Source organism: Aspergillus lentulus (genome assembly GCF_001445615.1).
Source record: "Aspergillus lentulus DNA, contig: Alt04, strain: IFM 54703, whole genome shotgun sequence".
Taxonomy (NCBI): Eukaryota; Fungi; Ascomycota; class Eurotiomycetes; order Eurotiales; family Aspergillaceae; genus Aspergillus; species Aspergillus lentulus.
The window spans coordinates 2,587,506-2,614,610 of record NW_028322122.1 but is presented as its reverse complement, the minus strand read 5'-3'; the positions used below and the strand labels follow the sequence as shown (position 1 = coordinate 2,614,610).

Here is a 27,105-nt window from a genome sequence, read left to right as displayed (position 1 = left end):
AAAGGCGGATGGCAGCTGAGCTCGGCAGTGGATGAGGAAAATAAATCAAATTGTCAGGTCTTCAGTGCTTGACAAGTCAATGCCAGCAATGAACGGGACTGGAGAAGACTGTAGGGTTGGGGGGGAGGAGGTGTGGGAGGAGTGGAACTGAAGGTGAAGAGAAGAAGAGAGGAAGTTCTTAGACCGCGGACAGACCAAGAGTAAGAAATTTTGGTGGTGGCCTTCAGCGGCGAAATTGCCCGTCTAGAGTGTTCTTGGCTTGATTATTGTTCTTATGATTGTTTGTGTCGTTCCCTACAGAAATCTATGAGTTTCTCTATGAATTATTCCTGGACTATTTTGTCTTCAACATGAGGCTGATGTTCATGGGGATTCTTGCTGGCATTATGATGTTATTGTGGCCATGTGAATGTCGCCATCGGGATAAGAGTGATCGATTCTTCTCGGCCCACTCCATACAACAAACAACTATCCCAATACTGAATACTGCTATATTGAAAAGGGAAAAAAGCATTTCAACGTGCTATCAATTATCCTACAGAAAAATCATACTCATTCCCCAGGTATCTGCTTCGAGGCCGCCCGTCACAACCTGAAAATTCCCGTCACTGTGCCTCCCATGATCCATAGCTAAAAGTTACAACCCTCCCATCTGTGTAAAAAACGCCCATTCACTCCTTTTGAATCCTGCGTTTCGTCTCAATTGTCTCCCGAATCATCGTTCCGGTTGGCAGACTGGCCATGGTTGAACGGGGTGGCCAGCCGCGGGGTTCTCACAGTCGTGTCGACCACATCACTGTCATAGGTTACCCCGTCCAGCATGCGAGCGTCATGCGTCTGTTCCGGTGTATTCGATCCCGCAGGAGATAACGAGGAGGACACGGCGGCAGAGTCTTCAACTCCAAGCTGGTACGATGTGAGGGGATTCGCTCGACTCATGCTAGGACTTCCAGCTCCCAGCGAACTCGGACGACCTCCCGACGACATTCGGTTGAGAGTGGGGTGCGAAATCGGGCCACTGATTGTACTGGCGCCTTCTCCAAATGCAACCAGGCTCGCGTCCCCTTCACTGATATTTCCCACGCTAGAGGTTTCGTCGTCGTCGTTCGTGTCTTCGCTCATCTTGTCCGCGTCGAGCGCATCACTGCCGCTTGCCCATGTAGTACGAGCACCCACGCTGCCGGTAGCGCTGGCACTGCCCACGGTGCTTCTTTCCTTGAAACCGGATCCGCTATCAAAGTAGCCGGGGCCGTGCGCCGTCGCGAACATGAGATTCGACTGAGGAACACCTCCCGCTCGGGCGGTTGCGACACGTTCCAGCCCGGCGAGACGGGAGATGCGATCGGCTCGCTCTGCCTCCAAGGTAGATGTAGACGTCGCTGAGGCAGAGGATGAGTGATGAGCATGTCGCCCGTGTGGTAGAGGCTGGCCCTGGTGGCCGTCTTTGATAGCGGTGGTGGACAGTGCAGAGAGGGAGGTTGTGCCTGAATTTGGTGTGCCTCTGTAGCACAGTCATACTAGTCAATTCATTGCGCTTTTCTTTCTTCAAGGGATGCACTATCTGGGAGATCGTAAAGGAGTAGACGGGAAAAGGAAAGGGATGCTCTTACGGTCCCATGTCCGACGGCGTGACAGGATCCGAGGGCGGGGGAGGCAGATCTATGAGGGTCGGGGTCGTCATTCTGTTTTAGTCTTTCTGTTGTGCGGGAATTGTGGTTTTAGAAGGAATAAGATTGAACAGAGCAGAGCACAGTAGAGTAATGGAGAGATGACGTCTGCCTTGAGACAATCGAGATGCCTCTGTCGCGCAGCTAAACTGTTGGACTCCTTGCCGATAATCAACCGTGCAGATAAGATAAACGACGGAAATCAGAAGAAAAGAGTCAGATCGAGATGCTTGCAGAGGTGATTAATAACATAAAATATGATAGTCAAGATGCAGTCAATGAGAAGATCGCTTAAGGATTTTCCTTCATGCACGGGAAGCGCTCTGGAATGATGAGGCGGGTTATGGGCAGAAGATGGAAACTCTCAGTCAGGTGAAGTGAGGTGTTTCTTTAGAACAGAATAGGGTCAAGTGAGGCGGGCTGCTCTGATTCTAGATGGAGCGATAATAGTTTATTGAGGAGCAGTGGCTACAGTGGAGTTTGTTACATTCTTGTGGAACCCCAACAATTCCATAGTAACCTCTCTAAATATCCATTTCTTGGTCTCATATTCGTCATTTATACTCTGTCTGTCTGTCTTATGGATGAGGGTCGCAAAAGACGAAAGGAGGGGCAGCTGACGTCATCGTAAATGGTCTAAGTCATCAACCAATCACAGCTGCAAATCCCGTAGCAGGCATTTATGCCTGATATTGAAGGCCTTCAGGGCACTACATTCCTTCCATCACATAGGTTGGTTTGTTTCATCGTTCAAGATGGACGTGTTTCGCACCTGCATTGGATTGATCGCTATGTAGTCATAACTCGTGGCTCATCTACCTCCGACGTAACTCATATATACCAAGACTTCCCATCGAGGTCACTCGCATAAGCACGTTGTATTCAATGTATCATTCGCTTCGTTATCGGTTCAAGTGTAGCAAGTAGACCCTCGTGCCAGGTGCATGTATAAAACCTGTCTCTATCGTAAACGTGGAACCACTAGTGACTGACCTTGCGGCTCTCATAGTGACCACGAAGATCATCCACTTCTTTCTGTAGCCGCGACAAATCGGCCAAGATGTCATTGGCATTCGATGGACGAGGGATAAAGTCCTCATCCTCTGCCTGCTTCTCCTGAGTAGACTGGCTCCTACTGTTGCTATGGCTGCTGGAAACTCGGTTCCTCCTCGGTGGGGGAGGTGGTGGCAGCGGGTTCACCTGTGACGCTCGCCTTGACAACGGCGGCTCACGTTGACCAGAATCAGGTTCTGCATCGTCTGCCATGGGCGGAGCTATTCTGGGCTCCTGAGTTCGAGGACCTGGGCTCGAAGGAGGAGATGCATTCACCTCAAGCTTTCCAGCTGGCATTGATAGCCGAGACAGATTTGTTCTGGACATAGTGCTTTTGGATCTTCTCATCTGACTGTGTCGTCTACTCAGCGGCGGCGTCGGCGGCCGCTTGTGCTGTGACTGGCTATGTCTGAGCGTTTCTGCTGATTGAGGAGTTGTATTATCATGTAGTGGAGTAAAATAATCAATCCTCGGCTGAGATGACCTGCTGGGAGGTGTATCTGGTGTTAGAGAAAGGGATGTCTCCGAGGAAGTGCCATGGTAGGAGAACCGTTTGGTTGGCCGAGGGGGTACCAGTTGGGAATGAGAAGAGGTCGCATGAGAACTGGGATTGATCAACTTCCCATGATGACTTTTAGGTGGTGGTGGAGGTTTCTTGTCCCGGTTTGCCGGACGCACCCCAAGAGGCTTCGGGCCAGTCTCAAACTCAGACGATGGAGCACCTGTATGTTCTCCAGGGATGCAGGCAGTACCACTGCCAGTAGGAGCCATCCCACGGGGAGCTGATATAGGTACAGGTGCGCTCGGCGTCGCATTCATCGTATTCCCTTCCAGGTTCTTCTGGTTTTCCAGCACTCCCAAACGATTGCTGCTGTCTGTCCTCGCATGTTGTCCTCCTGCGGGTGCGAGAGGGGTCGTGGGAGTCGATATTACTGCTCCTGGGGGCGACGGCGTTGTGTGGGGTGCAATGCTGAACGCCGAGTGACGGCGATCGGCCGCGGGAGTCGACCGATGAAAATACGACGGCTTCCAGGCATCGTCATCGAGGTCCTCCCCGTCATCCACATCATTGTCGCTCATGTGCGAACTTTTTCGGAACGGGTCTGGTAGTGACTGCTCGTCCGAGGTTTGAGAATCGTCAGCATCTGACGTCGAGGATTCGGGAGGGGTCACGGAATGGCCATGAGGAGTAGCGGACGAATTCGTCAGAGATCCGGCAGTCAACGGAGCAGCAGGGTAGGATGAGTTTGTCGAAACTGAGGATGGCGATCGATTAGGAGGCACTGCTAATGAAAGTTCGTCAGCGTTGACTTCACACACAAAGAGCAATAATAGACTGGGCACACCTCTCGGGGGCCAAACACCGTCATGCCCAGCATTCGGAAGGGGCGGATGAACCTCACGCTCTGGCTTTTTAGGGCGGAAAGGATTTAATCCAGACATCGCAGAGTAAATTACTCCCACCGACCATGAGGGCAGGGAGAATGGAATTGATGAAGGGAGTTACAAAGGGTGGAAGGTGAGATGCCAACAGCTACGGCGTTTAAGCTATGGAGGGCCGGCCATCCGCGCGGCTTCCGGCAAGCGCACAGCATCACAGGTCGCGACGGCCAACCGGCTTGGGAACTGTGGACTTTTGTAATTATGAGCAAAGCACGTGTGGTTCGTAGATATAATCAATCATTTCTATTTCAATGAATGGTCAAATTGATGATGCTTGTTTGCATTCTGTCTGTATTCGATTGTCCTCCAACCGTTGCCTCGAAATATAGTAGAACACCAGAGTTAAAGAAAACGCGACCAAGAAGAAGGCTATATGTTACATTGCGAAAATGATATCTGACCCGCATATTCAAGGGTACCCAGAAAGAATATAGAAAAGAAAAGAAAAGAAAAAAGAGCACGTAGCGCGTGTTGAACAATCGAGAACAGGAAGAGGCCGCCTTCCCAAACACCTAAGGTTATACAAACAGACACGAACGGTCATCACAAGATTCCTAACTCGAGCTCATCCATCCCGAGGAAGAAGGGTATCATCTGGCCCATTCGAAAGAAGAGACTCAAAAACGCAAATCAATATCCACTTGCGCTCGTGTGCCAGCATGCTGGTGATCAGTTTTAGCTTTCGTTGTAGACATGCCACTGCACTCCTGGCCCGAAGAAGGCCTGTGCTAAACGTTTCCCACTTTCTGTCGGCTGACTAAAAGCCACCTGCTCCTTGGGAATCTCCATCCCATAGATAAAGTTGGTCACAACGCAATCAAGAAGATCCATGGCGATTCCTCTCCTTCGAGATGAGCCCGATGTCCAAATGCGCGAGATACCCACGATAGCGGGGTGCACCTCGTCCCGGACGGTAATCGCAGAGTCGGTCGGTTGATCTGCTTCATTCTGAGCTGGTGTCGAGCACTCCACGGGCCGCGATTCCCAGATACGCTCAGTGAGACATGCTCCCACACACCGGCTGTCCTTCATGTGCAGAAAAACCTTGTAGCGATCCACTTTCTCCTCTGCACCGACCTTCCGCAGACGTTCTGGCGGCTCCGTTTGACTCCATAATACATCGTCTGATATTTCAGGCGCAGACAACTCCTTGCTGATCACTTCCAGCACCTTCTTGGCCTGGTTCTTGACGGTCGGAGAAGCCTTGCGGTCCACAATAACAACGTAACCTTCGTCGAACCGAGTGGCTTCGTAAACCCAGCGGCATGCGTTCGCTCTCATAAAAGCCTTCCCCAAATCCACCCCAGTCGAGTTCATGTCGTGAAACTTTTTGTGAAGCGCGGCGTCCTCCGCATTGGAGGGCACGTATTCCATCCCACAAGTAGCACAGGTTTTTCTGACTTCGTGGCCCAGATCAATCTGCATCTGTTTCAAAATGGGTGGTTGCGACTGCGCCGCCTTCTTCTTTGGGGGATCGACCGACGACCGCACACTGTTGGAGTTGACTTCCGTGAGCGGGGTGCCATTGCTCGCATCTTTCGTCGACGATTGCTTGCGCTTCAGAAACGAAAATGTTGGTTTTCTCGTGTTCGCGGGGGGAGGGGTCAATCTGGGAGGTGGCGATGACGGAGGCGTGGATAGGTCATCGTCCTGCGTCCCCTCCGAGAGAACTACTGAATTGCGACGCGACGGACTCGATAAAATGGCAGCAGATGACTCGCGAATAGCATATTGAAGACTGTTTTCCGCGTCGTCGGACTCGTTGCCCGCCTCGACGCGTCGCTTCTTGGCGGCAGGGCCATTATCGTCGTCATCATAGACGCGCCATAGAGATCTTCCGTAAGTTTTCATGAGTCCTCTAGAGCTGGACAAGTTAGAACCGGCGGTAGATTTAACGAGTAAATGGTGATAAAAGTAACCGAGCAAAGTGAGTGAAGGGATAAGGAGAGGGAAACTAGACAAAAAAGCAAAACGTACCGCTTGAATGAATTTGTTACAGTCCACGGCATCTCCCTTATTTTTCTTCAGAGCACGGATTCAACCGAGTCGAACATCAAGAGCAAATGTGTGTGAGAGCACTGATGGGAGGCGAACGCGAAAGTGAAGGAAGAGTAGCAGCAGAGATGATTTCCTAAGGAATATATTATTATGATGGATTTTATTATTATTATTATTCGCTCGCGATATTTTGTTCCAGCCAACAGGCGGATTTTGGCGGAAACAATAATAATAAACCGGCGATAAATAATAGTCGAGATACGTACCTCTGTATGTAAGCTTGATCGACGAGTGACGGAACGCGTTGCCTCAGGCGCTAATCCACATTTAGTCATATTACTCGCTCGGGCGCTTGACAGGGATCATTCTTCAGTTGCCCTTCCACAGTTCCACATACCTTAAGGAGGTAAGGTTAGCACAGAAACTAATGGGTCACTAGATGACTTAGAGGCACCAAAGCCACCAAAGCGGACTAGGTTCTCGTTCGATCAAAACGGTCGGAAGTCTGTTGGTGATACTCCGTAGCAATGTGAAAGGATCTCGATGTTTCGGGCACGAGGCTACCAATCTAAGCCACAGACAGACATGGGACGGTCTGTACGATGGGAATGACTCAGACGAAGGACACAGTCTCCCGTAGTTGCACACTAGGGCTTTGTCGATAATTCAGAAATGGATACAGGACGAGAAGAATGATGGGGATTAATACTCCGTGTATGTGGAGTGTGGACAGATTCAAGGGGAAGTAGTAGAAGATATGGAAAACAGCTCCGGGAGGTGATCTCCAGGCTACCATTAATATAGGACACGGAGGCGCAGTGATGATGATACTAATATGATATTATAATTAATAACAGTGAACACAAATGGATAATGGATGCTCACTGTTGGCTTTTGGGCAGCTGAAGATCGTGGGACACCAGGGTTAGGAAGAGAAAAGGAGCAGCAGCTGGTAGGTAGGTATCTAATCATGATTTACCTAGTGGCATGGCCTCATTTCCATTAAGTTTTGCCTTCTGCCTCCTATACCAATAAAATTAGGGACGTTCTCCGTACTAGTTACCTGGGTATCCTTATTGTGGGCTGAATTTGCCTCCTGAAAGCATGACAGCCTATGGCGGCCACCAACCACAATCGTCATACCTGGCTGGAGGAGTTTCAGGGCCACTCATCGGTAGGGGGAGCTATTTTGGCCACTCCATTGATAGATACCTTGCTTAGGTAGGTGCAACACAACCGCTGTCAATTGGCAACTCCATGTTGGTATTGCTATCGAGGTGATAGGTCTGTACTTCCTTGTTTTGCTCGCCGTGTCTTCCTACTCAACCACGTCAACCTATCCCGTTTTGGCTTCTGATTATATAGCGAAGGGTTAATCGGCAACCTTGGGATGGCAACTGACAGCATACCAGACATCGTTCGTTCCTTTCCGTACGTGCTCTTCGCATGGTTGGAGAACATAGATCGTCTGCAGCTTTGGTACACAAGGTGTCGCAGATTCCCCAGCCTCGCCTATGCCCTTACTGCTGAGACAGTTCACGAGGCACGATTTTTACTGGACGGTTTACGAGAGAGGTGTACGGAATTGCGCCTTGCCTTTTTCGCCTCGTGATGTGGCCCATCTGTCTTTCTGGCGACTACTCATTCTGAGATGACAGAACCAAATGCCCTAAAGGTGAATAAAGTCTCATCTCATACGGATTAGAAGCGTTGCTGAAAGGAATCTTGGCTTTGACGGCATCAGGCAGATGTAACTCGAGGTAGGCAAGAGCAACAACAAGTCATACATTGATTGTTCGAAAAGTTACAGGGTGTCCGTTTCGTACGACTACCTTCTGATCATACATCTGACTTTCGCTTCTCCCATTTCGAGGAGGCACGAGAAGGTAGGACGACATTGACATGCATCCAGCCGGCATCTGCAGCATCAGTCAGTCTTGTTTCCCACTATCGTTAATGCCTGTATGAGGATAGGGAGTGATGTCAAGTGTTGACCATGTGTGCTACGATCAGTCAGATCAATAGCTGAGATCCAAACTGCTAATATCTCGATTCTTTTCCGTTGGAAGACGGAGTGTTAGAGCTTTGAAGCCGCCACTCCCCGAGAGCTCTGAGGGATAGACGGCTTCGAATCAATGGAAAAGATGTGGTCTCCGATTTGATGCCCGTCGGTCTTTTCCACGTAATATCCTATGCAGTAGGCAGGCAAGAGCTTTGTCAATTCGCACACCGGTGATGTGAACGGGCTCGCGATCACCGACCGCTCTTCTGACGAAGCTACCTTAAAGAGTCGTACTCCTTACTTGCCATGCAAATACCTGCTGATCAGATACCTGTAAAGACACGTGAGCTGGCGGTCTCTATGATCACAACCACAGTCAACCTGGACTTACAGGACGAAGTCCCTCTCGTGTATCAAAAGGCTACCGGGTTATCTCCTCCGTAACAGACACTCTCTTCGATGGATGCGTCAAATCAAATCAGTCAAGAGCGTTGCTGGTTAAGCCTGGGTATTGGATGACATCCCACACCTCTGTCCTCCTCATGCTCACTTCAAACCCCGCATTGAGTCTTGAAGGTGATGAGCACACAGTTTTATAATTACTTTTGCTCGAAGCGTAGACAGAGCGACTCATGCAAGAGATATACAGTAAGCCAAAGCATGATTGACCAATCATTTGTCGGCGAGATTGTGATCTTCGCAAACCGGAGGTAGATGTGGGTAGACTAGGTAAGTACCAGCTTGATGTGCTGCCTCTCTGTAGGTTTTTGTTACCACGGAGCCCATATAGGAGATGGGGAAAGACGAGGTGTCAGACCAACGACGCCGGAGGGATTTCATACTATCTTCCTGCAGGAGCTCACATTGTGGAGCCTATCATGTCGGTTATCGATTAATTTTGATGTTGCTATCGGTTGAGATCCTTGCTGGAGGGGAAATGCGCCGAGACTAGACATTACTGGACACTTATTGGGAGGTTCGTAAGAAAATAGTGCTGATTAAAGATGATCTCAGCTGCAGCAGAGTATTTAGTCCTAAATCAATAATAGGTACAGACGTAACCTTTAACTTGCTTACTGCGATCGCTGGTAGGTAGGCTTCTCTAGGTACACGGCGGCTACAAATTATCGGAGTATGTCGATGCTCTCGGACGTTATCAACTCCCAGGGGACGGTACAATCCCGGTTGAACACCATGCGTCTCGTATTAGGGTCAGGAATATCCGATGTTGAATACGACGGTGGAATTTATTATTTTGGATTCAAAGATAGCATGGTAGACGAAGGATTTGTTGACTACCTAGGTATACTTTACTTCGGCGCAGTCCTTAGATTAGGGGCGGAACCACCATACGAATAACTAAGGGCTCTTTTCTCATGGAAACGGTCCTAGTTAGGTGATTTAGCTAAGAAGAGTAACGTATAGTGATGATAAGTATTATTGTCCATCTACGGCGAATTGACCAGAAAAGTCCGTAGTAAGTAGTACATATACGAGTGGTATACGGACGCCGTAGTATCGGAGGTCTTCTTATCCCGCTGGTGAGCCTGTGGGTGACCGAGCGAAATCTCCTCTTCCTCTTTTTCCCTCTTCCGTTCCTTTGCCAATTGCTCTCCCCCAACAACTTTTTTATTTCCTCTCTCTTCGTTGAACGTCGTCTTCAATTCTTCGACAATAGACCTATATTCCTCTTCTCGCTGTTAGAATCTTCAAAGGAAGAAGTCTTTCAACATTACAGGCATCATGTCGGACGCTACTCAAGTCGCCGGGAAGAGAAAGAGACCCAGTATGTACCTGTCACTTATCGATCTGCTTGTGTCCTTTGTTCCTCTTCCCTCTTCACAACCTTTTTTTTTTCGTACCTTTTCTTCCCCTCTTGCATATATCTGCTCCATCCTATTTGCTGAAAATCATCTCACTGTGATCTACACTTTGTTTTGGGAGCGTCCATATATTCCATTTCTTTGGAAGATTGCCAAAGAAATTTTTTTCTCCTCTTCTAGAGCAGACATCATTCTCAATTCTTCCCGAACGTTTTAAACACACGCTCGTGTGTCACTACTGCGAATCCAGACTTTCCCTCTGCCTTCCCCTCCCTTGCAATTAGATTTGTTCTATCTGTCAGGTTTCATCTGCCAGGCTCCGGCGATCATCTTACCCCTCTCTTGGTGCTACACCAACCGCGATCATCATCCAACATGACTGACCGCGATCGATCTTCAGGGACCCAATCTTGCCCGCCTCCCGAGTTGCCTCAACTGGTCGCTGAACAGCATGTCCCTATTCCTCCCAATGACAAGGAGACAAAGCGCTTGATTGTCGTTCTCTCTCATGCCAGTTTGGAGACATATCGTGCTTCCCATGGTGGTCGCAATGGCTCGGGTCGGGATGAGAAATACTCGTTGCTTAATAGCGATGAACACATTGGTGTGATGCGCAAGATGAACAGAGATATCAGTGAGGCCCGACCTGATATCACCCATCAGGTTTGACTCACTCAAACTCCATGGAAAGATTTGATTTCTGGATTGCTAATCTCTTCGCTCTTCCTCCACGCGACAGTGCCTCCTCACTCTTCTCGATTCTCCGATCAATAAAGCTGGCAAGCTCCAAATCTACATCCACACTGCGAAAGGTGTCCTCATCGAAGTTAACCCATCCGTCCGCATTCCTCGTACGTTCAAACGTTTCGCCGGTTTGATGGTTCAGCTGCTGCACAGACTTTCCATTCGTTCCACCAATTCTCAAGAAAAACTACTCAAGGTCATCAAGAATCCTATTACGGACCATTTACCTCCCAACTGCCGTAAAGTCACCCTCAGTTACGAAGCCCCAGTCGTGCGGGTCAAGGACTACATCGATTCCCTGGGTCCCAAGGAGAGTATCTGTATCTTTGTCGGTGCCATGGCAAAGGGCCATGATGACTTTGCGGACTCGTTCAAGGATGATACGATCAGTATCAGCAACTACAGTTTGAGCGCTAGTGTTGCGTGCAGCAAATTCTGCCATGCTGCGGAGGAATCATGGGGCATTCTTTGAGCAGCGCCGTGAACCGAGGCTCGAGAGCGGCCATATTTTGACGACTGACGAATTTTCTTTTTCGCTACCTGCCATCCGGCGCCGAGGTCGAAGTATAGCGAACGCCAATCTTGGGAACGCATGCCTCTGAACGCATGCCTCTTATTCTCCGCCTTTGGATTCATTGCCTCCCATTTCGCGTCTGTTCTGGTATCATCCTACGTTCTCCCTTTCGCTATTAGCTTCCGGGACCAGTGTGACTCGATACACGACCGCCAATACGACATCGCTTACGCTTTTTTCGAGGTCTTGAAGTTTTCTTGGACGGCTTTCTTTCCTTCCATCAACAGGAGAATCGACTCCAGTACTCTGAAAAGCTTCCATTCCGAGCCCATCCACCACGGAGTGTTGAAGTTACGAGACAAAATCAAACTCGATTTTGCCTTTTGACTTTTTGCCTCTTGATTTATCCTCCAGAGTGCAAGGGACTGGCCGGCGCTGGGAGCCCGTACCACGTGAATCTAAAACCAGTACGATCGATAACTGAGCCTTCGGGTTGGTCTTTGTATGTGAATATATATAAATCAGATTCATGTACGTTTCCAGCATTCCAGTTCGTAGGTGTATTACCACATAAACGTCTTGCGATCAGCCTGTCATTGTCCAAGTCGAAGGAAACAGGAACCTGCTCGGTCGATCAGAGAAGAGCATGAAACAAGACCCATACCATATGGATGTTGATGATGGGATAGAGGATTTTCCAGGTTGCGTAAAAGATGATTGAACAGGAATCGGAAAAGATGAGGATGAATATGTCACCATGAGGACCTGAGATAACAGGCATTTTTACCAAGGCACCGACAATGTATGCTCTTACTCATTTCATCGACTCTCCCTTTCTTCTCCCTCCACCTCTGCAGGATAAAACGCTCGTGAAGACAACAGAAGGCACCGGCAAAATCCGATTGCTTCGCCAGCTGCTTTCTACAAACATGTCTACCAGGGGATTCATTATTGATCGCCTGGCCCGGGTGACTGAAGGTGAACTATGATTAGACTCGCTTCGACGTGGCACGCAGAGAGGCTTGCATTCTCATCTAGGTGGACCTTCCGCTTCACTTTTTCTCTCTTTGGCTGCGGAGGTCTAGAGTATGAAATTCATCCCCATTTTTTAGGATTGCTTGGCCCCTGGTCTGTCCTGTATGGATGACATGGCCGGTTACCGACATGAGTAGATGTCCATCCATGATACTTGGCGCATCCATCGGACAATCTTTCCGGACAGCGATGGCGGTCATTCTATGCGCATCTACCATCTGCTTCCAAAACTATCCAGAAGAAGCCTGGGTCATGATGGCCATCTTGTCATTCGACTGATCGCTCCAGTGTTTGAAAGAGCGCTGTCTTTTGTCAGTCGCGCACTCCTGACGACACAATGAGATGGTGCATCGCCCAAGGCACAGTCGCAGATAGTGGATGCATTTTGGCGGTCTGACAGCACTATCTGGCGACTAAGAGCAGCAGAAGTGCCCAAACACGAACCGGATTGGAGCATCTGAGTCTTCGAGAGAGATCCCCTCCAAGCTCTGCCTCACTGGCCCCATACGACTTCTATCTACTGACAGGTCCGTCTGTCATTTACTGTCGCACCATATCCATTTGGTGATCTAGTGGGCCTAATTTCTGCAATCAATCCTCTCAGGCTTTTGCAGTGACCGATAACAAGTCAGTAACTACGGAGTACTGACTGATGATCCTATTCTCCCATTCACTATTCGGGGCATTTTTTTTAGCGGTCAGCGCGATGTTAAGTAGTATCCATCATGGTCAATTGCCTCGAATCTTGGTCTATCCATAGTCCAATGTAGCAACGTTTCGCACAGGGACCCCCGATGCTTTTCTAACCTCGCTAGTCTCTATGGCAAGCAGGTTCCAACTGTTCTTTGATGGGCGCCCCATTTGACTTGGGCAGGGCCACCTACTGGACCGTCCGCTGCGTCCAGCGGCTCCCCCCGGTGCCCCATGATGACCTGGCGCCATGGAGTCGCTCTAAGCTTCACCGAAACGGAAAGAAGAGCGTGGCATCAGGAGTTTCTTGACTCCATGATTTTGATAACCATTGGCGCTCACCTTTCCCGGTTAGGGCCTGCAGGGCCCGGACTCTGCTCGAGGTACGGTGGATAGTCCCGGCCACCCTTTCGGATGCTTTGAAAATCCAACTAGGCATGCGACTTGTGCCTGTACTATTGCCAAAGCTGTATTCCTGGAGGGGCTCATTTCCCTTCATGGATACGTACATTTGCTCTGAGCTCCGACCGTCTGTTATTGGATATCGGTTGGGCATGCTTAGGTCTCTCCATTTGTTCAGCAAGACCTGCCTTGAAATAGCACCGTCAGTCCTTTCCTGCTTCTGGACTATCCTCTTCGCCTTGAAAGTGCCACTCGACCATCCTCGCTCTGTACCCGAGAATTCGAGCATTATATATACACTATCCTCTTTCTTAGGCGATTAGGAATCTCAGCTTCTCCTTTGATTCCTTTCCTTGGATGTTGTTCATTGACATCCTTGTGTTTTGTTACTCGACTTTTTATATATATTCGTATCATCCTGTGGTCACAAATCCTGCCCTGGACTCCTGAAAAATATACTGGGCGAGTCGACTCCAACGCAGACATGCCTGTGTCCCACCTCACCCTGACTGTCTCTCACCTCCCAACATCGACCTCCTTCTTCCTCTCCTGCCTACAGCCCCTAGGGTATCAGTTTATTGGTCGCCATGATGACTATATTGGATTTGGCCAGAAATCTGGCGAGCCGGCAGACTTCTGGATAACAGAACAGAAGCCAGGGTCAGTATTCTTTCTGAACACCCTACCATAGCCCCATTGACGAGGACGAAATCATAGATCGCCAGCCGGCGCAGCACATGTGGCTTTCCCTGCTCCGTCAAAAGATGCAGTAGGATCCTTTTTCATCAGTGCACTGAAAGCCGGCGGAAAGATTCACGGTGAGCCAAAGACGCGTGATGCAGACTCGGGATACTATAGTGCTGCTGTGATCGACTTTGACGGCAACAGCATCGAGGCTGTGTACCGTCCGGGTATCTCTGCTGCTAAGTCGGAAGTCAGTGCATCTCCAATTGGCTTGCTTGAGAATGGGTCCGTAGTGTCCCGAGCTAGCACAAAGGTCAGCTCCGTCAAGCCTCAAAGTATCGCTCCCTCTGTCAGGTCAGAGGCCAAGTCGTACGTATCAAGGGCGACTACTGCTGTAGAGAGAGGAGCACCGTCAGAGCGAACTGCACCGACCATCATCTCGCGGGAGGTTCAGCAAGCGCCGTCTCCTACCTATATTGTCAACCATACAACCCACACGACCCAAAAGAAGGACGACAGCACAGCCAAGACAATCGTTGGCTCGCTCATCGGAGCGGCTGCAGGTGCAGCAATCGCTTATGCATTGACCAAATCCGAGTCACAGTCGCAGTCCTCGGAGGTCACCCCTCCTCCGCAGTACACACCCCGGGATTTCCCTCAGCTGACTTCTCCGTCGCAAGCTCCCTCGCTAGCTCAGGAACATCAGGGCTACAGGGCTATTGACGCTCCTCCCGCCAGGAGCACCTTCTCCCGATCAGATGTGCGATCTACTCTGACTCGTAGTGTCTCTTCGAAGAATCCTCGTGCGAGCACAATATACGAAGGCACGGAGTTCCTTCACCCCCGTGGAGAAAATGGTAGCGTGTACCTCGACGAAATTGGGCGTCGTGCCTCGGATGGGAGTGTCTACACGGTGAGGGATATCCCTCTGAGAGCGATTGAGTACCCCCCACCGGCCCGTTCGACTACATATCCATGCAATCCCAGCACTCTCATCAGCAGCTTCCCGGATAAGTCGCGAATCAATGATAAAGAGAGCGTCTATTCCGCATCGACTGCCAAGCCATCCAAGGCCAACTATCAGGATCACCACTCCTCCCGCCATTCTTCGCATCAGTCAGCGGCCAGATCCATGGCGGGAAGTACGACCTCGTCCGCACGAACGGCCCGTCAGGTCCCGCTGCCCGAAGGGTCCGTGACATCTTATGCGTCGTACCGCACCGGTGCAAAGTCGGGTGTCTCTGCCCGTGAGATCCCGCTTCCCCAGAGCGTCGTGGACGACTTTGAGATCCAAACCAATATCACGCCGGACGACTCTATAAGCCAGGCCGATTTCTCACGGAGATCCTCCTACTCCCACCAATCTCACCGCTCCAAAGCCCCCTCTCATGTCTCCAAACGCTCCAGCAGATTCGACGAACCCGTCCAACCGAGCGATAGTGTCAGTCAAGTCTCGACTAATGTATCCAAGGCGTCACAAAGGACCATCAAAGCAAACGGCGGTATAGCTGGAGGCGCCTCCAAGGCTCCGTCCAAGGCTCCGTCCAAGGCTCCAACCACGGTCAGCAGTCGGAGAGGCAGCCAGGTTGCCTGAGCGGAGTCAAGGACCCGTACCTGGGTCCTCCTTATCATCTCTCTTCTTCAATTTTTCGCTTCTACATTCTCGTCTTTTCTCTACAGTTTCTGAGGACCCCTCAGTAAATCATGTAACGACAGTGTAACCGCGGCATATCTCACGCATTAAACAGGTAGCAAGGTCGGGCGTTCTTGTTTATTCGTCACCTCGTTGATCACGCATTGATGTTTAGTACATACACTCGAAACACATAGACTATATATGATGCGGCCATAGAACAGTTCAAGAAGCTGGCTGGTCATCTCGCTTTATCTTTCTCTTTCTCTTTCTTATGGTTGGATCGCGATTTCTCCATCTTCTCCTCTTTTCTATTTATCTTCATGCAGTTGTTGAGATGACCGGTCGACCAGCACACTTATTCTTATGAACCTCTCGCATGCATGTCTGGGTAGTTCTCCAACTCCTTGTTCGCATACTGCAGTCCAATGTGCGCTTTAGCTCAATGGATGTCTGTCCATATTACATACCGAGAAATTGTTTGCAAAGGCACTTGGTTTAAAGTAGACCTCTACAAGTACGATGGATCGTAACATCAATAGCACAAGCATTGAAAGCACACTCATTCTTAACCGGTCAACGGGTCGGACGTAGTCTTGCCTTTATACCTAATGCTATCTATTACACACCGTTACCACCCCCAGCGCACCACCAAGACTCCCGCCCTTTCCGCTCTCATCACGACTCACGCGACCTCGCTCCTCTCCTCCAGGCAAAATCCTCAAGCCATACGAGCCACAGCTTTTGCCGCCCAAAGACCCGGCCTTGAGGGTTTTATGTCCATCAAATGGATTGTCGAACTCCATCCAGTCGAGATCGAAAAAAAAAAAGTGCTATGAATGCATCAAAAGACAATTGGTCATTATGATCGTAGGACATGACACTTCCCGCCGGTAGAGAAAGCGCAGAATAACACGAATTTAGAGACATGCGATTTGTTTCACAGTAAGAACAAGGAACGGATCTACGATCACGGTACGCCAGGCTTCGGATCTGATCTAACGGAGTGAAAGATGACGCAGAAAGAATTGGGAAGACCGAGGTGGCCGCGCAGAAGTCAACTGTGAAGATCAAATAGCGTATTTGCGTGTCCATTCGCGGGCCGTCGCTTCGTACCGAGGGCGGTCGGTCTTGTAGACGTGAGCGATCTCAGGCACCAACGGGTCGTCCGGGTTAGGGTCTGTGAGCATTGAGCAGATTGAAAGCAGCACTAAAGAGCGGTCAGCATCTAAGATAGGTGGCTCATTCACATCGAAGAATACCTTTAGAGATTGTAAGAGCGGGGCTCCATTGGTCTCGCAGAATGTCAAGACAGATACTGCCATTCGAGTTGATGTTGGGGTGGTAGATACGAGTCGTGAAGTTGACCTTGGGTGGCTTGAATGGATAATCGGTAGGGAAGTGGATGGTCAGGAAGAAGACGCCTCCCGAGTATGGCGAGTCACCCTGTCAAAGATGAATGTCAGTATTAGATCCAATCACTCTTGAGTCACAAATGCGACCAGTGGCTGAAATACGGTGAGGAACTTACAGGACCCATGATTGTTGCTTGCCAGTGAAACTATTAGAAACCACCAAGTGTCAGTGGCCATATTCAAGAAGTAATGAGATACCGGTAGGAAGTTGCATGACACAGGCGGATTCATGCAGTATGTGGCGCCGCACATGGCAGCTGCACACACGACAGTAACAACAAAGCTTGCGACAGAGGGTCGGGAAGATATCATACCAGATCATCTCCAACAGGGCCAGCAGAGCAGGAAGAGGGCGGATCACTAGATGAAGAATCAATATCAGCATTGTGGAAACCTAAGGATGACGTCTTGAACTCAGAAAATGGAAGCGCCTTGAGGACGCCCAAGGCACCCCGCAGTAGTGGGGTGAACGACAGAACGCCGCAGTTGACACGGACAACGACAGAGAGAGCGAAGAAGTGAGTGTCTTACCGGCCGAGGTCAGTGAGTTCCTTGTTAATTCTCTTGAGAGCCATGTCGAAGTTGTGTGATATGAAAAGAGTGTAGATAAAAGATCAGCCACTCAAGGAAAGGTATTGTTTGTCCTACACACACAGAGTTCCGCACGTTAGTACCGAAGATCAGGAAGTGAGTAATAGATCAACCGAAACAAAACAGAAGATAATGAAGAGAAGAGAAGAGAAGAAAGCGAGGAAGAGAATGATAAAAAATGGGGAGGACTAAGGGTGCACTCACTAGGGACAAGAGATGGATTTGATTACGTCGGAAATGGGAGGGCGAAAAAGAAGAAGAAGAGCAGGAGGAGGGGAAAAGAGGAAGGGAATTGGAATTGGGCTGAAAGAGGGAAAACGAGAGAGAAGGAGAGAGAGTGGCAGAGAACCTCAGGCAAACTTCCCGATCAGCGCGTTACTTACGTACAGCGCCGTATTACCGTCAGAATACCCACAGCGCTAACCTGAGTAGGTTAGATTACCTTTAATTTTACTCGATGAAACTAAATCCTTTCCTGCTTCAGCCACACTGCGTCATATGGTTTTGTCGCTTCTTAAGGGTGAAAAGCAATATCAAGCGACGTCCTATTCCTGAACGTAGAGAATAAAATTCAGTTTTGATTGGGATGGTGAATGATTACATTTGCGATCGACCCTAAGTAAGAATTCAGCCCCTGTTGATCAGGTCACGGTAATGTATCATGCCTTCAATGTCAACCTTGATGCATCGCCACTGTCCGCCAGTTGATAACTCGGTACTTAACTCTAAGTGGACGATCGATACGCCATTACGGATCGTTCCTTTGTCTTTTCATTCAGCCTTGTCCTTTTCCTTACGGCGGATTACACAGATTTACAAATCATGACAAAGTAAAGACTTTGAGCCTATTTTGCATCTCGTAAGGCGGTGGTGGCAAGTAGAGGAACTGAGATATCAGATTTTGTCGGTATCTTTTTATGTTACAGTGTATGGCTGGGTACGGAATGAGAAGGTATGAAAATTGTGGTAGCATGGCCGTTTGCTATGGCTTCTTCTGCCTCTATCATGCTGCGGCTTGGATATATACAGTCAATATCAGACATGGTTCCAAAGCGATCATTCCTACAGGTCAACCAGGAAGGGCAAAAATGTCTTAGACAAACGCTTGGACTCCTGTGATGGCCCGTCCCAGTATCAATGCTAAATCCCAGCAATGTCAGTCTTGCAGATGGCAGGCTATGATATCCGCTGGGTACTCACCGTGAATGTCACTCTGTCCTTCGTAGGTCTGCACCACAAATAGGTTGGCTACGTGTCGTCCGATATGGTATTCGTCGCTGGTTGCATTACCACCGAAAATCTCCTGGAGCCTACGCATCGAAAAAAGGCTGTTAGGAAAATTCGACTTTTGAGTAGCGGAGTATTGCAGGAAGGGAGACACATACAGCCGTGCATTCGCCAGAGCTCGATCACAGTTCTGCCTCTTGACCATGGAGATCATCTCGGGAGTGCTCTTGCCCGCGTCCTTGAGCCGAGCGACCTGAGTGGCAGCCAGCGTTCCATATGCCGCATCAGTGGCTGCATCGGCCAGTTTCTTCTGGATGAGCTGATACTTCGCCAGCGGGTTGCCCTTGAACTGCTTGCGCTCCAGTGCATAAGTGCGGGCACGATCGATGCAGTCCTCCAGAGCGCCCATGGCACCGAACGCAATGCCCAACCGGGCACTGTTCAGGCAGGTGAAGGGTCCCTTGAGGCCTTCGACGTCCGGAAACATGTTCTCCGCCGGTACAGGGCAATCGTCCATCTGGATCATACCCGTGATTGATGCGCGCAGAGCAGTCTTGTTCTTGATTGCCGGCGTTTGTAGTGTGCCGGGTGGGCACTGGCTACGCTCGACGATGAACCCCTTGATCTTGCCCGTTGTCTGCAACTTGGCCCATACCAACATGATATCCGCGATTGGGGAGTTGGTGATCCATGTCTTCGCTCCGGACAACAAGTAGTATCCCTTCTTGGTCGGATGTTCGCGTGCTGTCGTCTCCATCGAACCGGGGTCGGAGCCGTGGTTGGGTTCTGTAAGACCAAAGCAGCCTGCCAGTTTTCCCTTGGCCAGCTGCGGTAGGAACCGGTCCTTCTGCTCCTGAGTGCCGAACTCGTAGATACCCGTCATCGCCAGCGAGCTCTGCACAGACATTCCAGATCGATATCCCGAGTCCACACGTTCGACTTCTTTTGTGATCAACCCCGAGGCAACCGTACTCGCACCGGCGCATCCATACCCTTCAATGCTCGCGCCGAGAAGGCCTAGCTCCCCCATTTCCTCCAGGATTTTACGGTCATAGTCTTCGTTTCTATAGGCATCTAAACAAACGCAAATCTGTCAGCAGAAGTCATACACATCGTCCCTAGGCATGACTTACCGAGAACACGGGGAAGTAATCGCTCTTGGCAGTATTGTCGGGCTGTGTCCTGAATCGCCAATTCCTCGTCGGTATACAGCTCCGACGCCGCGAGGGGATCCTCCCAATTAAACACTGTTGAATATGCTCGTACCGAAGTATTCTGGCAGACCGCGGGGGCCTTATAAAGGCGATTCGCTGATCGAAGGTGACGCGATGCTGCGCGGAAGATTGAGCGGTTCATGATTGACTCGTATGAAAGAGTGCGGCGCAAGAAGAAGGGATGTGAGTGAAGTAGTAGAAAGCAAACGAAGACCGGGTATCTATTTTAGTGAATCTCCTCCTACACAGCTCCCAAGTCGAATTGGAATTGACTGCGGCAACTGACGGTATCCAGAGCAGCAAGGTTGGAACATGAATTGCGGGGAGGCCGATTGTCGGATAACGCTTGACCTCGGCAGTTGATCGGGATGTGTTTCTGCCCTGCGATGATAAAGCAATTCGAAGTATCGAATTCGGTAGTGAAGCAAGAACTGAATCGAAGCGAGTTCAACTATCGATTTCGTCCATACCTATATACCCACACTGAAGGCCGACCTCGGTATTCGTCGGTCATCCGCACCACCTTCTTTGGGTCATGTTAAGCCTCGGGATTGTTCCCGTTCCGTCGGTGCCACCATCCCAGAACCGTCTGGATAAGGGAAGTCCTAACTCGGGACATTTGGCTGTCTGTATGAAATTCTTGGTAATCTATGTGCATGCTCTAGGCTACATGGCTGTCATATCAACTATTTACTCGATAGCCGAAAGCCTCGCTTCACGATTATAGCTTGGTAACATTGTCCTTCATGCCTGTCTCGATGGAGTGAATCGTTATGAAAGTGTCATTCAGCGACAGCTGAGGTTTGCAGTTGCCTATATAAGGGTAGGTTTGTTGCTTGGAGAAATCCACTGTCGGAAGAGGAGTGCCTTCCCAGTGGGGAGTTGGACGGAGATGACTTGCACGCTCGGATGGCAGCGCTTCGGCCATTCGAGCCATTCGAAATGATCGTGGACACGTTAACACGACAATGTAATGCTCAACAGTTCATCGGCGGACTCAAATATGGGATACTTATGACCGAAGCCGGAGTCGACTGGCTAATTTCCATTATAATTGAGTAGTGATGTCGGAGGATCCAGCCAGAACCCCAACCTGGGCCCTCGAGCAAAATGAACTATGTACCAAGGCAACGTGCCTTGGTGCCGATGACTGCCGGGACACCTCAGGCAGGCATCTGAGACTGAAGAAAATCGAAGACTCCCGTAGGGAAATACTCCTCGTCGAAGCCCCATAAATCAGCCATCATAGGATCCAGAGAGCCTATCGAGAGACCTGGCTCCTGTTTTCCCTGCATCTGAGCAGGTCCGTACCCATTACTGCGCTCAGCCGACAGAGGAGCCATTCCGGGTAGCGGAGGAGGGTGGTTCAGAATGGTGTCTCGTTCACTCAATGGTTGCGCTCCAGGAATTATAATGGGTTTGAATATTGATGTAGTCTCATAGGAATTCTGTCCCAGAGATTGCTGGCCCCCTGAATTTCTTTTTTCCCACTCTTCGAGTCCAGTAAGCATCTTGCGCAAGCCACGGGCTATATGATGAGTAAGATGGCGCTCACTAGCACGCTTGCTACAAGTGACCATCAGTTCAATAATTTTACCAACCAACGCACGAACGTAAGGCGCGTCGATTGAAAGACCTGCCGAGGCAATGGAATTTTGCTGCCCTTGCGCATTGGGTAGCGTCGCGGAGCAACACTTGGCGGCGATCTTGAGGAGGAACACAGCTGCAAAGGTGATCATGCTGTGCAGATATAGAGGAACGCCGATCAAAGCTCTTTGGATGTCGGGCTCATCGAGTACCACTAGGAGGGTTTCGATCGCAGATTCTATCGCCAGATTGGCATGTTTCTTGCGTTCAGCGGACATCGGCCGCGAAGAATTCGAGGAGTGATACGTTCGTAAAGCAACCGAGTTTAGTTGCAGACGAGAGAAGTGGTAGTGCAGATAGACGGCTTTGTAAGGGTATGCACCGACATACCGACTTCCAGCTGTTTCCGTCTCAATGTTAGAGTTCTTTTCAAATCACCAACGTAAACAGATCAAGCCGTTATGCGTACCTAAACGAGGGAGCCAGGCGGAGCGCCAATCTCCAAGATCAGCGTCGAACTTATTGATTGTAGAGAATTCGCTCTCGGAAACCTCCAGGTCGACATCGGGACCGAAAGCGTGATATATTCGAGTCAAAATAATAAACAGGTCCACTTGGCTGTGAAGGCGTAGATCCGACTGCTGCACCGCCGGGGAAATTGTAAACGTATTGTGATTCGCGATGCTTGGATCTTCATGAATGATAGGCGGCCGTCCGTATGCGATAGAGAAATGGTGCTCCAGGGTCTATACAGTCGATTTCGGTGCGTCAATGATCTGGCAGCCGTCACAAACTCGTGATCGAGACCTAGACTTACATAGAGAAGGTACCAGAGCCTCACTTGTTCTATATGCTCCACAGAGCCCTGCATGGCCTTGCGATAGGATTGGTGAAGGTTTCGTTCAGTCGCAATTCGGACCGCATATCCTGAAAGCTTCCAGCTGACATCCGCAAGCCAGAATGCGCCAACACATAACGCACGCAAATCGTCGAGGGTATGGTGTCTATCAAGCATGGATTCCGAAGCCAGCTTGGCGAATTCCGTATAACAGGTATCGAATGTTTTCTCCTTGTTGGGTAAGTGGAGAGCTGAAACAGCAAGAATGGCGGCGGAGAGCATTGAGGAAGAGTTGCGAACAGATGTAAGATCCTTGTGCACCAACGCCATACCATCCCACAGATAACGACTGAGCACCTGATCAAAGAAGTGGAATAGGTCCTCCGCCTCTTGTAGATCAATCACTCCTCGCGATACGAAGTCGGTCACTAGTGCCCGGTCGTGTGCATGCTGACGTCCGGGAGAACTTGGAGGGATGTCGCTCAGCCTAGTCACTTCGTATAGACTTCCCATCGGCGCAGTAATCAAGGATGATGTTCCATTTTCTTCCCGATCGAGGGAGTACTGGGAATGTTGCTTAGGAAAGGAATAATTCGCCGAGGAGTTTGGACCTATTGGGACCGATTCCAAGTTTGAGCCTATCGAGCTCGGTCTCCTGTCATGGTTGACCGTCGCAGTGCCGGTATCTTCGGTTGATGCTGTCGATTCTTTGCGGCCTCTTTTCCTGGAAGGAGTCTCCATCGATTTGCCCAGCGACTGATAGTATGACAAGTCCGGTAGCTGAGCCTTTCGGAGTAGATCCGTCATTGCAAGCTCAACCGCCGTCTTCCACCTGTATGATTATGGAACGATTAGCGATGGTGTACAATAATGACGATATACGTATGAACTATATTTACTCTGTCTCATCGTCCAATAAAGTCTGTAGGCTTTTGTTGACAACACAGTCCAAGCCCATGCGACGGCATCTCTGACATGGCGCCTCCCCTTCCTTATCACAGCGCACCTTGTGATTCTTGCAGTTTGTACATGCACGGATTCTCCGTGAGATCTTAGGGATATGTCTCAAAACTTGCTGTTTCGAATCCTCGTCGGTCGCCATATGCGGGTAAGCTCCCTGAGGAGAGTCTGAAGACGCATGGCCATTGGCTTCGAATTGAATGCGACTCCGCTTCATGGTTACTGTAAAAATAGGAGGGTCATCCTCGGAGCAGTGCGTAAAAATGTACCGTTGTATGTGACTTTGCTCCCAACGAATTTGGCCCCCGTTGAAGAGGGGTGCAACATTCAACCTGAGGGGGGAGACTGAATAATCAAGTCCGGCCTAATACGGGGTAGATGTGCGCCTCTCTGGCAGGCTCTGCCTACAAATGCACCGACTTCACATATCTATTACCTGATCTATCGACCGAGAACGGAGGGACCACGGATGCCGTCAGCGAATAGCAGCGCCTCCCTCCCCGTTACAACCTTTCCTTTCGGCTTTCCAAGCTCCTAAGGTACCGTACCTACACGCGGAGAACGAAAGTCTGGGCCCCTGGGGTCTTACCGCCTTACAGTTACAGCCTTGGCGCCTGAGGCCGGGGGAACTCCCGCGGGGTGTCAGCATCACGTGGAAATTCAGCTCAATGGCACTAATCCCAATCAGGCTCAAATGATGTATGGCGCGTTCATCCTTCCGCGGCGCGTCTGATCGCGAGTCAAGCTATTTTTGAGCTTCATACCTCGAACACTTTATTCTAGTGACTGGTCTACCAACACAGCAAGGGAGTAGCAATTGCCCTCTTCTTTTTGGCTGTATCCTAAATTCTAGAACAGCCGCCATGGGTATTAAACGTAAGTGAACTTTGGGCCAGTTAAGCAGCTACCACCACATGGTTGGACGCTTGAATAGAGAGCTGATTGGGGGGCTCTAGATTTGTTTCAAGTTATCCAGGAGAATGCGCCAGATGCTATCAAGGCAGGGGATATCAAGAACCACTTTGGCCGAAAGGTCGCCATCGTATGTAGTCCTTTTCTCCCGATCCTACTAGCCAGTATGGAAACACATTTGAAAGTCGCAGTGATACTCACAAGCCATGGTTGAATAGGATGCGTGCGTTAAACGTTTCTCGAACACGTCAAGTCATGTAACTCACATCTTGCAGGTCTATGAGTATCTATAGTTTTTTGATCGCCGTCCGCTCTGAGGGCCAGCAGCTCATGAGCGAGTCGGGCGAGACAACGTCGCATTTGATGGGAATGTTTTACCGTACATTGCGCATGGTCGATAACGGAATCAAGCCTCTCTATGTCTTTGATGGAGCGCCACCGAAACTCAAGTCCGGTGAACTGGCGAAGCGTACTGCACGAAAAGCAGAGGCTACTGAAGCCCATGAGGAAGCAAAAGAGACGGGCACTGCGGAAGATGTCGAGAAGTTCTCGCGACGCACGGTGCGTGTTACAAAGGAGCACAATGCGGAATGCAAAAAGCTGTTGAAGTTGATGGGTATCCCGTACATCGACGCCCCGACTGAGGCGGAGGCCCAGTGTGCAGTGCTTGCGCGGGCAGGGAAGGTCTATGCCGCTGCTTCTGAGGATATGGACACGTTATGTTTCGAGGCGCCAATTCTTCTCAGACATCTTACGTTCAGCGAGCAGAGAAAGGAACCCATTCAGGAGATCCATTTGAATCGTACTCTAGAGGGACTCGGTATGGATCGCAAACAGGTAGGCGACTCTCTTATCCCCAGAATCACTTTACGCATACGGTTTCCTCATGCTTACTCCCGGCTGCACAGTTCATTGATCTATGCATTCTTCTGGGCTGTGACTATCTAGAACCTATCCCGAAGGTCGGGCCAAACACCGCTTTGAAACTCATTCGGGAGCATGGAAGCTTAGAGAAGGTGGTCGAGGCAATCGAGAGCGACCCCAAGAAGAAATATGTCATCCCAGAAGATTGGCCCTATCAGGATGCAAGGGAGTTGTTTCTCCATCCGGACGTGCGGGAAGCTGACCATCCCGAGTGTGACTTTAAATGGGAGGCGCCAGATATTGAAGCTCTGGTGGAGTTCCTGGTCAAGGATAAGGGTTTCAACGAGGACCGGGTTCGCAACGGAGCCGCTCGCCTGCAGAAGAATCTCAAAACTGCTCAACAATCACGGCTTGAGGGATTCTTCAAACCGGTCGCCCGGACGGATGAGGAGAAGGCTAGTCTCAAACGCAAGCATGATGAGAAGTTACAGGAACAAAAGAAACGCAAAAAGGAAGAGGCTAAGGCTAAGAAGGAGGCCAAGGCGAAACCCCGCGGTGCTGCGTAGGTTGCTTGTCTTTTTGCAGGACCAGCTTTGCAGGAGTCGTGTCGGGGAGACGATCTCAAGGGTACACGGGCTCGCATGTTGCGTGACAGTACTATGTAATATTGCTGGCGTTTCTGGCTTTCCGCTACAGGCCTGGCGTTTTTCTTTTTCCATGGCATATGATGGTTCACGTACGATTAGGGATTGTAAAAGAACATGATTATTTTCTGCTTATAGGTCACGTTCTGATTTTGACAGTACCTGGTTCCGCGTAGGGACACTGCATTCCTCCGTCCTCCATTTGTCCATTTGATCTGTTTTGACAAGACGCCCAAGGGATGGACATGTAATAGCAGCGCGGCTCGATAATACGGCAGCATTGCAGGATTTGGGATCTTCAAGTACTAAAGCGTGGAAAAAGCCTGCTCGTGCATCCGCCTGCTGCGGATTTATATACGCATTGGTGTCTTAATATCTAGCAATACTAGTGGTACCCCTGGTCCGACCAACACAATATGCCAGAGTCAATATTCTGAATTGATGTAGGACTTGATGGATAACATAAGAATCAAGCAGCAGATTGGACGACAATAAAAGAAATAAATGAAGCCTTAAGCCGTATTACTTCACCGTCAAGGACGAGAGGGCGCACGCAGTGGTACTAGCGGGCTTCTTCGACACCGTTCTACTGGTGATAGAAGCCACTCTAGAGATGAGATTTCATAATAGCGGGTATCCTGGATGTTAGATGGATGTTAGATCGATGCACCCTTCCCTAGAATTCTTTTGCCACAAGTCCACCGATGTGATGTTCTCTGGGCCATGAGCCAAACAGCGGCCCGCTGCAATGATGTAAACAACGGATCAGTCAACCAGAATCAGGCCGAGGATCCATGTCCTTCAGGACAATTTGATCCAGAATTGAATTATACAAAAAAGTGACCTATGACGGCAATCAGGGTGAAAAGGCAAGTTATACCATGGTTCAGCAAGATGAGTGATTGGCAGGAAGGTCAAGTACTTGGACGACTCCCACCATTGACGACCTGGGTATATTCTCTACCTGGCCACATGATCTCCCTTCGTTTCTGGCTGAAATCATACCTAACTTGAGATAACCTTTCTTACAGTAGCTCAGGGAAAGGATGCTCATTGGATCAGAGACAAACTTCAGCCCTTAGAATATATCATGGATATCATCGTCATGGACACACTCTATCCTCGTGACCCAACCAAAAGCACGAGCGGTCGTCCACCTTCGATT

General features: G+C 49.8%; 8 protein-coding genes across 8 annotated transcripts; 3 read left to right on the top strand and 5 right to left on the bottom strand.

The window, feature by feature from the left end:
- Positions 1-699: 699 nt before the first annotated feature.
- ALT_2154 (uncharacterized protein) lies at positions 700-1,681 on the bottom strand (the record flags this gene model as incomplete). Its single annotated transcript, XM_033562039.1, has 2 exons — positions 700-1,501; positions 1,611-1,681. The coding sequence occupies 2 exons, from the start codon at positions 1,679-1,681 to the stop codon at positions 700-702; spliced, it is 873 nt and encodes a 290-aa protein (XP_033417930.1).
- A 967-nt stretch (positions 1,682-2,648) lies between these two features.
- ALT_2153 (uncharacterized protein) lies at positions 2,649-4,163 on the bottom strand (the record flags this gene model as incomplete). Its single annotated transcript, XM_089599267.1, has 1 exon — positions 2,649-4,163. The coding sequence occupies one exon, from the start codon at positions 4,161-4,163 to the stop codon at positions 2,649-2,651; it is 1,515 nt and encodes a 504-aa protein (XP_089456413.1).
- Positions 4,164-4,838: 675 nt separating this feature from the next.
- On the bottom strand, positions 4,839-6,014 carry ALT_2152 (ESCO family N-acetyltransferase; the record flags this gene model as incomplete). Its single annotated transcript, XM_033562037.2, has 1 exon — positions 4,839-6,014. One exon carries the CDS (start codon positions 6,012-6,014, stop codon positions 4,839-4,841), a length of 1,176 nt encoding a protein of 391 aa, XP_033417928.2.
- Positions 6,015-10,361: 4,347 nt separating this feature from the next.
- ALT_2151 (18S rRNA pseudouridine methyltransferase) lies at positions 10,362-11,202 on the top strand (the record flags this gene model as incomplete). Its single annotated transcript, XM_033562036.2, has 2 exons — positions 10,362-10,649; positions 10,726-11,202. 2 exons carry the CDS (start codon positions 10,362-10,364, stop codon positions 11,200-11,202), a joined length of 765 nt encoding a protein of 254 aa, XP_033417927.2.
- A 2,653-nt stretch (positions 11,203-13,855) lies between these two features.
- On the top strand, positions 13,856-15,649 carry ALT_2150 (VOC family protein; the record flags this gene model as incomplete). Its single annotated transcript, XM_033562035.2, has 2 exons — positions 13,856-14,031; positions 14,089-15,649. The coding sequence occupies 2 exons, from the start codon at positions 13,856-13,858 to the stop codon at positions 15,647-15,649; spliced, it is 1,737 nt and encodes a 578-aa protein (XP_033417926.2).
- Positions 15,650-16,758: 1,109 nt separating this feature from the next.
- ALT_2149 (glutaryl-CoA dehydrogenase, mitochondrial) lies at positions 16,759-20,277 on the bottom strand (the record flags this gene model as incomplete). The annotated part of the gene is made up of 6 exons (XM_089599266.1): positions 16,759-16,898; positions 16,951-17,134; positions 17,418-17,629; positions 18,895-19,004; positions 19,080-19,995; positions 20,055-20,277. 6 exons carry the CDS (start codon positions 20,275-20,277, stop codon positions 16,759-16,761), a joined length of 1,785 nt encoding a protein of 594 aa, XP_089456412.1.
- Positions 20,278-21,298: 1,021 nt separating this feature from the next.
- ALT_2148 (Zn(II)2Cys6 transcription factor) lies at positions 21,299-23,737 on the bottom strand (the record flags this gene model as incomplete). The annotated part of the gene is made up of 4 exons (XM_033562032.1): positions 21,299-22,122; positions 22,192-22,468; positions 22,540-23,392; positions 23,460-23,737. The coding sequence occupies 4 exons, from the start codon at positions 23,735-23,737 to the stop codon at positions 21,299-21,301; spliced, it is 2,232 nt and encodes a 743-aa protein (XP_033417923.1).
- A 646-nt stretch (positions 23,738-24,383) lies between these two features.
- Positions 24,384-25,862, top strand: fen1 (multifunctional nuclease RAD27; the record flags this gene model as incomplete). Its single annotated transcript, XM_033562031.1, has 5 exons — positions 24,384-24,396; positions 24,477-24,562; positions 24,651-24,655; positions 24,708-25,269; positions 25,341-25,862. The coding sequence occupies 5 exons, from the start codon at positions 24,384-24,386 to the stop codon at positions 25,860-25,862; spliced, it is 1,188 nt and encodes a 395-aa protein (XP_033417922.1).
- Between the last annotated feature and the right edge of the window lie 1,243 nt (positions 25,863-27,105).